The sequence below is a fragment of the Haliotis rubra genome, unplaced genomic scaffold, assembly GCF_003918875.1.
Source record: "Haliotis rubra isolate DU_JTF1 unplaced genomic scaffold, ASM391887v1 Scf191, whole genome shotgun sequence".
In the NCBI taxonomy this organism is placed as follows: Eukaryota; Metazoa; Mollusca; class Gastropoda; order Lepetellida; family Haliotidae; genus Haliotis; species Haliotis rubra.
The window spans coordinates 81,142-91,659 of record NW_025765903.1 but is presented as its reverse complement, the minus strand read 5'-3'; the positions used below and the strand labels follow the sequence as shown (position 1 = coordinate 91,659).

General features: G+C 38.7%; 1 protein-coding gene across 1 annotated transcript in view; it reads left to right on the top strand.

The window, feature by feature from the left end:
* Window positions 1-4,615: 4,615 nt before the first annotated feature.
* Window positions 4,616-10,518, top strand: part of LOC124274485 (receptor-type tyrosine-protein phosphatase epsilon-like) — a 70,429-nt gene continuing 64,526 nt past the window's right edge. Inside the window, exons 1-2 of the mRNA XM_046709844.1 lie at window positions 4,616-4,703; window positions 9,428-9,565. Of these exons, the coding sequence (XP_046565800.1) occupies window positions 4,631-4,703; window positions 9,428-9,565 (211 nt within the window). The 5' untranslated portion in view covers window positions 4,616-4,630. The remainder of the gene's footprint in view (window positions 4,704-9,427; window positions 9,566-10,518) is intronic.

Below are 10,518 nucleotides of genomic sequence, written 5' to 3'. Positions count from 1 at the left end.
GTCCATACTTGACGCATCAGATCTGACAGTTAATGTAATACGAGCGTAATGTAATGTTCATTTTGAGAAGGAAACATATTATCAGTGCTTTCTAGAAACACTGAACATATCACCTATGTGATATATGTTAATGGACGTTGAATGCACACTATTTAAGTGGTCCATGTTGTATGGTATTATCTTCTGATGTCAAAAGGCATCGCAAATCAATCAATACTTTCCCGTATAAATGTATCATGGATAAATTTTAAAGGCATACGTTAAAAAAATGACATTCATCTTCGATAATAGATTTTAATACAGGACAATAGTTTCGGGAATAACATGTTACTGTGTTGTCCAGGCTTGAAGACACAGGCTATCCAAAAATCGTACAAATCTAAACTGTGAAACCATTTGATAAGAACATCAGATCAATGAATATTTAACATATACTATTGAAAATCTCTAAGCTGTATAAGCACAGGCACAAAACAATGGGTCAGATATGTATTAGCAGCGTCGATAATAAAATATCTGTACAGCCACAAATGTTAAGAATTTTTCACCAACGACTGTCTGGAATGTGGCGCGATTCTTGAACCAGCATACCTTCTGAATCATCACAATGATTGGTAAGTCAGATGTTTCAAAATAATCTATCAGTTGATTTTTAGGTACTTCAAGAGTAATTGTATCAAGACAAAAAGAACACGTTTTGCCAGTTTCTCAGGATAGACGAGTGTGTTTTTGCTTATTTTCAACTGCTTGTATTTTTTACCAATTGATTCATTATCATTGCTGTTTAATTTTAATAATTTGTTTCAATACCAGGAACCCTTTTACTAAGTCTCTATTGAACTCCACTTTTAATATTTACTTTGCTTTGCCTCGAAAAAAGGGTTCTCTCATGTTACTACAGATATATATTTGTACCTCTGTGAACAAGGTTAGACTCATGGTCCTCATGGATTTTGTATCAGCATCAACCCAGGAATGATAATAACACTCATTGTGGTTGTTAAACGTTGACACATGTATTCGCAACTTGGAAGCGGGCTGTTTGGTGAATACTCGGTGAAGGCTTTGGTGTGAGCTATTTTCATAATGTTTTGTTGATATCTCACAGGCGCGAGCTTTTTGTATGTTATGACAGTAAATAAACTGTTTATATAATTTCATTTGTCTATTTCACCACACGTTCTTCTTACCGAGTCACTTTCTCAGTTCGATACTTAAAAGCAATGTCATTATTTAGAGTTGACACAATTTCTAACTGTGATATAGATATGTCGCTGTCACAGACAAAACTCAATGTCTTGTTTTATTGACACCTGTGTGTCTGCCTGCCTGTCTGCTAATGACAATATTCAATACACAACTGCGATCACTGACCACATGCAATTTGAACTTAACACCAATCAGGATATACACCATAAACAAAACGCATTGATTTATGGCCCGAGTTCGGTCTCTGTCACATTATGTAATTACACTGACAGGCAGGTGTGATACTTGAACACATGACATGTTATGATGTCTGTTGATTGCAAAATGTTATACACAAAAAATGAGCATGTATTTACAAAACCCAACTTTCTATATATACACACACAATGAGCCGTGAAGGCGGCATCTGCTAATGAACCAGCCGTTACACTTGAGTGCACACCCACCCGCTCTGACTGGGTTCGGTATCCCGGCTGCTTCGTTTCGAGGGAGGTAAACCCAAGTACAAAATATTGCACTTTTGATTTGCGATTATACGCTTATAATTTTGTTTATTTGTTTTTTCATTATCAGCAATGCATATTATATGTCATGAAGAAGTGATAATTGTGTTTTAATTATGTTTGATTTTTTGGTTGCATGTGACCTTTAAATCCTATTCCAGGTAATGCTAACACTGCTTTTAATGGTTTTGCAAACAAATTCGTGTTTCACCTATTGTGCTTTGCAGTCTGCGCAGGACTATACAGGAGTCAAGTATTCACACATGGTACATTGGATATATTTTAAGGAGTTTCTGGGTGCTTTATAAGATAGAGCTACTCTGTTTTCAATTTTGCGGTCCTTTATTGTTGATTTAAGACCGCTAAATGTAATTTCAAAAGTGTTGAAAACAGAGTAGCTTTATCTTCATTCTAGAACGACTGATAAGCGTTTAAAACCGGACTCTGGCGCGCATGAACACAAGGCGTGAAGGGGCCTTTTCCCTGGAAATTGCTTGGAATCGTCCAGTTGAGGGACAGGTTGTGTAATGAGCAAAATAAGACATTTTCAACAACATAACTGTTTATTTCAGGAGCCAGTATGCTTGTATTTGTAACAAGTAGCATACATAGATAAAAAAAAATCCAGTTTACACTGTGAGCAAGCCCAATTATTTGATTTTTCTCAGCAAATTATTGATCTCCCCTACTGTATGACAATGGACTCGTCCCAATTCTAGCCGTGAACTCGTTAAGTTGAGTCGTCGCCAATTTTATTCAAGAAAGTAATTTTGATAACCACTGTACTATTCCCAGTGGAAGTGTAAAGACTGGGCATCACGGCCGGGACGGAAACGGACAGGTTATGACGTGTGGGCCGACGTGTGTTGTCGACGTCGTGCCCGCTAGATCGAGACCCGGTTTGAAGTATGGCGGAGTACTTTTGCGCTGCTGACGAATTTTCCTGCTTCGAAGTTTCTTCAATGGGATTAGGGTCAAGAAATTCTTCTTCAAACCATTCGATTTTTACTTCAAAATCATCAAAGATGCTGCCGAGGTAGAAATTGCCGCATTCGTCACCACTCGCCTCTTTCCGTAGCCTCAAAAAGAAGACTCGTTCCCCTCTCGATCCTTGCCCAATGTTAAAGATTGGGCAATATAAGGTGAACATCTGGTAATAATTACGTCAGAATAAGTCTGGATCAAATACGTTTTTCTCCTTCTTTTAGTTGTATCAAAAAGTTTAATTCTTTAAAAACATAAACAGCAATACAATGTATGATTACTTCGGTGATATTAAGTACAATTGGAATCAAACAAGAATAGAGTTATCGTTCCTGTTTAAAGAAGTTCTGATGTTCATGCGCCAATATGAAATCCTTCCAGAGGGACACGAGTCGCTACTCGGCTTGTCCTTTGAATAACACGAGTTGGTCACGAATGAAATTGCCGATGTCCGACATGTTTGTTTACAAACAAAAGGGTCAACGAGTTCATTGTATTCATACACGGTGAATCGGTCACTTTAATTAGAGGTCTTAAACTGCCATTTAAGTACGGTTTTGATGAGCTCTCAGCCAATCAGAATCGAGTATCACACAATGCCGTGCTAGAATTGTTGTTTAAAGGCACAATGTCACACCACATTTCTCTAAAAATACATAATGCATTGCTCTCAATTATACTATCAGCCTTCAGGGAATCTACCGTATATTTTCTTTAAAAAGACGTATTTAGATTACAATATCAAATTAAAACGTTCGAATGAATTAATGCAACAATTCGACTCTCGCGCCCTCTACCAGCCGAACATTATTTCAAGCTAAGCCCACAAAGTTATGACCCTTGAAGCGCTCTTTATGAATATCCGATTAGGCAACTTGTGATTGAAACCAGCTCGGCAAACACCCACAACACTGCATACGACAGTTTTCGATGTACGGAAAAATCGTTTACATTCCATATATGGCAAGCATTATCTGTTTGGAAACTGTTCGCCTCGAAGTTTCAATTATCGATTTCAGGCAAGTCGTAAGGGATAATAAGTCTTTTATTGTATCAATAGGAATGAGTGAGTTAATATTTATCGTAACATCGGCAATATTTCAGCCATATTGTGACGAGAGTAAGTTAATTATCAATAAAGATCAATGATATTTTAGGAGCTATAAAACTGTTTACGATCAACAGTAAAACTACTAGTGTATCACAGATAGAGATATAAAACTAGCATGGAACTAAAACGTATACTATAATGCAAAACAATACACTATAAAACGGGCTATACATGTAGATCACCAGCAACTGAAGGTAGATCACCGTACTAGAGACTGCATCAATAGGAAGCTAAAGTGAGTGCATATGCCCAATATATACAATATAGGCAAAAATATTGCCGAAAATGTGTGACAGTCTGCCTTTAACGCCGCACTCAGCAATATTCCGCTACTTGGCTGCGATCTGTAAATAATAGACCGCTGAGTGCGGCGTAAAGCAACAACCAACCAAACAAGCCCAAACGGTCTAGAATCACAGTGACCCTTTGGTACATGATCTAATGTGTTTGAAGAATCAGCTTGTTTGTGTTTTCTCAACAGTTGTATGTGCTGGCTTGGGAGGCGGTGTTGATACGTTTTGTACATTTATCCGATATATCTACTAACCTAGTCGCCTTTAGTGACAAACAACGTGGTTCAAGAGACACCAGGGTGCTCGAAACGAGAGACGTGTTGCTTCATATCTTGTTTGAATCGGAAACGTTTATGCGACTCTCTTGCTTAAACCCCGTGTTGACTTCACATACATTCCAAAACTGACAACTTAAGTATTGTCTTACTCCATTTGTGAAGGTGCACATACACGACACAATAGATGTGGTGTGCATTGAGCGTAACGTTTAGCACAGTTTGACTGGGTATTTCACTTACTGGTTGCTCAACATGGCGGGTGTCAGGATACTCGTTCTGTCGGTGTTAGTGGGATCGATTCAGGGGACGGTGGGTGAGTATATTGGTATGTTACAATACTATATTTAATTCCCAGTTAGCAGTGATATGCCTTGTCTGTAATGTGGCCCTCTGGTTAGTAATGACTGTAGTTTACTGGTTATTTCTATATAGGAAAGCAAGGTCCATCGTAGAAAAAACAACAATATTGACGTTCAAACTCTAAGATATTGTATTGGGATCAAGACCAACATATACATCGGCATAAACAATAACCATTAACGGAGTAATGAATTGTGTCCTCAAAGATACTCTGTGCCCATTTCTAAAAGTCGAACCTAACAGATACATGTGAAATCACATCATTGTATTTTACAAGAATTTTACCTTGTCTGTTTTGCTTGAATTGTTTTGAGCCGTTTTGAGGAGACACAACTGCCCTTTCGTCACAGGAGTTAAATGATAAGGGCTGCTATCCATTCCTGTTTTTCCTGTCTGTAATACATGGAATGGTGCCATATGATCTATCATACATACCCCAATCTTCATGAAGATCCGGGTTATAATTGTTATTAAGTAAAACACAGTGTTGTCATCCCTTCCAACGCCATCAACGCCTCATCATCTCAGGGTTCCATCTTTCATCCCTTGTCTGCCTGAGGGTTGGACTCTGCCATCCCTGTCCGGCCAACCAGTAGATTATGTCAGCCCTACTGTCTACGCAGGTGTGCGCGTGTGCGTGTGTGCGTGTGTGCGTGCGTGCATGTGTCCGGGCACCCCAAGATCCTAAGGTCAGTCCTCAGGGTCCTGTCATTAACATATGTCTCATCTTTGAATGTATTGTTCATGCGGATGATACTGATCTCAAATTTAAGGTTTGAATGGGGCGCGCTTGGCGAGCGATCTTAGACCCTAGGCTAGTGATCCAGCGGGCTTGGAGGTGCCGGAATCGAACCTATCTGTGACCGGGTGCAAAAACCTGCAGACTCTTTCAGTGTTGTGACAACCATGTGCACTTAAAAGAACCCACGACTCCTTTGGTAGTGACCAGATGGTGGTCACATGAATACGTGCAAATACCAAGTAAACTTGGACAAAGTAGTGTGACTGTGTGTCCCAATAGTATCCTCCCCAAGGAGTTGAGATTGAAAATACGTTGTGCCGTTGAGATTGAAATCCAATGATTGAGGGTCGAGGGAACAAACATAGAGACCGTGAGCAACAGAGCTGGATATTGGCACTATACAAATATAATATCATAAATAAAAATAATAAATAATACAATTTAATAAAACGATTCCACATCACTACCTAATGGTGATGAACCCAACCGTGACATACACATATAAAGGCAGGTCAGTTCTTCATCCTCCAAAACATGGGATCACAACGTACAAGTCAAAACAGGAAACTGCATCCAACATCAGTTGTGTCACTGACGGGAATGACAAATCTTTATGGATGATCAACTTCTTAATTGTACAATAGCGACGTTTCATGTTTGAAAACGGTATAAATATATATACCGAAATGTCGCTATTGTACAATAAAGAAGTTTATCATCTATAAAGACTATTGCTTACAACTTCTAGAATGACTCTCAAACAGTTGATGTCACTGATGTTTGAAACTTACAAAATATAGGAAAGAAACCCATATGAAACATTGAGACACTGTCAGGCACAACACTATCACGATTGGCTAAGATGCAACATTGTCGCTATATCCCGATATGGTTTAAAATAATGCTTCTTGTTGTTTTCTAAAGGTGACAACGCAGAAAGTGCAATTGGCCACAGCAATTTCAACCAAAAACAAAAGGTCGTCTTTAATGAACCATCAGAACGAATCAAGGCACAGGTTTAATACAATACATTGAATCTAAAACCGGCACGATATACACAACATCACATACTATATTCTGTTACGAGCTCATGTAAATGCTATTTCAGAGCCCTCATTGACACATTGTCAGGGTTGACGAGGAAGCCATCCTGTTAACATTGTTGTCAGCCTTACAACGGGTCCGTGAGTCACATGAATGAGTAGGAGGAAAAGTAGTGAGTGCGACCTGTTGATACTTTCCTCAACGTTGATCAAAGCCCTGCGTCTCACTATATCTCTGCGTAGAGCAATTCTCCTGAAGTCCCTCTGCCCAGTCTGAAATGGATTTCATGGTTTTGGGGAATGTGATAGGGATAACGCATGTGAAAAGCTTAAAGGTCACATGCAACGTAAAACACAACTTTGCAGATTCTGATACGTTTCGGTATGGACATAGCGAAACAAATCGTCAAAAATGCAAATTCAACTTATAAAGTTGAAAAATAACGCAATGAAAAAAACCGCGCGAAATCGGAGTTCAAACGTTTCACTAATTTTCCCCAGACTTTTCTGGGGAATACGGGTTTCAACAGCTGGGCTGCGCTCATAGCACGTGCGCAAGTAAATAGGTTCGCGCAGCTTGGAAGCGGGTTGTCGGGTGAATACTCGGTGAAGGCTTTGGTGTGAGCTATTTTTCTAATGTTTTGTTGATATCTCACAGGCGCGAGCTTTTTATATGTTATGACAGTAAATAAACTGTTTATATAATTTCAATTGTCTATTTCACCACACGTTCTTCTTACCGCGTCACTTTCTCAGTTCGATACTTAAAAGCAATGTCATTATTTAGCGTTGACACAATTTCTAACTGTGATATAGATATGTCGTTGTCACAGACAAAACTCAATGTCTTGTTTTATTGACACCTGTGTGTCTGCCTGCCTGTCTGCTAATGACAATATTCAATACACAACTGCGATCACTGACCACATGCAATTTGAACTTAACACCAATCAGGCTATACACCATAAACAAAACGCATTGATTTATGGCCCGAGTTCGGTCTCTGTCACATTATGTAATTACACAGAAAGGCAGGTGTGATACTTGAACACATGACATGTTATGATGTCTGTTGATTGCAAAATGTTATACACAAAAAAATGAGCATGTATTTACAAAACCCAACATCTCTACACACACACCATGAGCCAGCCGTGAAGGCGGCAGCTGCTAATGAACCAGCCGTTACACTTGAGTGCACACCCACCCGCTCTGACTGGGTTCGGTATCCCGGCTGCTTCGTTTCGAGGGAGGTAAACCCAAGTACAAAATATTGCACTTTTGATTTGCGATTATACGCTTATAATTTTGTTTATTTGTTTTTTCATAATCAGCAATGCATATTATATGTCATGAAGAAGTGATAATTGTGTTTTAATTATGTTTGATTTTTTGGTTGCATGTGACCTGTTCACAAAAGAGTGACGTGTGTTGTTCATTAATGCTCTGCAAACACTGTCAACACTCATATGAGAAACCGACAGGTCGCGGGCAATGAGTAAGTAATCAGATATTCAACGATACATTCATGAAAGCAGACAACACCCCATATTTATTCAAAACGCGCATGTAATATTCTGTAACGAGTGCATGTAATTTATAATTAACAATAATATTTCCGAGCCCCGATGCGTCGTCATGGCTGACGGCTCGTGTCCTTGACAGAAGCTACCCTGCAAGCCCTGTTGGGAGTCAGTCTTACAAAGAGACAGTGAGTCGAACGTCACATGCATGCATAGAAGTGAGTTAGTTAAAATTTTAAGTCACATCGGCAATATTTCAGCCATATCGTGACTAAAACTAGTTTGAAATTCATGATAAACACATATAATTGATAAAACCCTGTCAACGAAGGACAGTAAAATTAGCACTGATTTGTTGAAACTAGATTAAAGAAAAATAAAATAATATACTAAAAATTAACGATACGAGATAAAAAGTGGCAAGAGATCGCTAGCAACAGAAGTTCGGCTACCATACCGAGGGGACAATTCTTCTGCTTCCTGCACGGTTTCCTAGCTGGATTTATACCATCCCCTCTGCTGCTAGGGATTGTAGGTAATGTTAGCCATTTGTCTGAAAACTAAAATATTTTATACAAAAACTAAAATATTTTACGATGAAAAACGATGGTAGCTGTGAATATTCTATGATTGAAGTGGGCTTACATACCCTCTCAAGGCAACTATAAACTTATAGAACTTCAACGCCCGTCAAGGGTACCTCCATTTCAAAGGACAGTCACTGTTCCTGTGTTACCTGTCTATAAGATATCCCTGTATTTCTCAATATTTATGAATAAAATCATTTTTCCATAAAAAAGCAATAACTAAATGAGCTTTGATACTATTAAAAATATCCTTCATAGTGGTGATTTGAAAAAGTTATCCCTTGTGATAGTAAAATCAATACAGTTTCTCACCTCTTCTGCATCACATCATGGACATACGATCTAATGGTAGCTGTGTAATCAGAGTATGGAATAAGAAGTGGTGTCGCAGATTTGTAAAGTGCTGCATTAGCGGCAAAATCGGCCATTGTGTTACCAGAAATTCAAGCGTGGCTGGGTAACCAACAGAGGACGATGTCGTATTGGCCAGTAGCGAGATCATTATATAATTCAATTATTTCAATTAAAAATGGATGTTTACAAAAAAGATTTCAATAGTCTTAAGGCAAGAAAGAGAGTAGGAAAATATGATGAACTGTTTACTTTTAGGAGGTTCGATTCCCTACATGTATGAAGCCCATTTCTGATGTTCCCCGCAGTGATATTCCTGGAATATTCCTAAAGCGGTGTAAAACTAAACTCACTCTCTCACTCTCGTGTCCAGTGGTATATCCCACTGGTTCAGTTTATCTTATTATCAGTGTTGAATCTTACCTCTCTGTGTATCCCTACAGGTTCCTGTCAACCAGGATGGTTTGGAGACTCCTGTAGCTACTCCTGTCACTGCGGGACATCATGTGACGAGACTACAGGTGCCTGTTCTGGTTCTTGTGATCTGGGATGGAGAAAGGAAGCCGGTCTTTGCCAGAAACGTGAGTGACACATACACACACTTCCTCTTCTTACAAACCATTATAAACTGCACTATAATTCCTTAACTGACGCGTATAAAATATTTGTTGTACAAAAGTTAGTTTGTAGGGTTGTGACCGACAGTATACTACCCTCACCATGCATGTTAACCCTTTCTCACACATTAACCCCCATGCACCCTAGTGAGGTGGAAAGTTTTAGTTATCCTAAAAACAATACTTTCAAATACTTTTTGTGATATATTGCTGAGCTGCTAGAGAAACAGTAGTATGCAAAGATGAACTAGTTGTTTGGGAGTTATTCCACCAGAGTCGGTGTCAGGAGATTTGGACGGCGTCCTCCGATTAGTGATACGTCCCACTAGTTATAAGGGTTAAAACAACATATGGTATGGTTGACTGCACCAACAACTACCTTTGTAATACCTTTGTAAAAATAAAGTGGAATGATCCAGGAAACCAAAATACAGCTTCACATCAGTGAAGCTTAATAATCTGTCTTCAGCATGGTATACATACACAATCTGATCTTGAACATAGTAAACATGTGGACATGTGTGAAAAAATAAAATGGCGGCAGATTTGAGACATTCAGCAAATTCAGTGTTAAATTTTGAAAACTATCTACCCTAAATGTCTACGTTTTCCATGTAAATATTCTCAACTGTGTAATTTACTTAAACAATTCTTTATTTGTGCAAGAATAATTAAAATGTGCAAAGGGTGCATAGCATTGAAGTCCCCGAGGTTTTCATGTACCAATATCAAGTAAAAAAGCTGAAAGAAACTTTGTTTTTTAGTGATAACACGACCTAAAATGGAAACATATCCTAATTCATGTTTGCCAGACAACGGAATGGCACTGGCGTTTTCAGATAAATGAATTGAACACAGTATTATTATGAAACACCATGATTAAAGTGTAATCTTTGTAGAATGTAAAGTGTGCATGA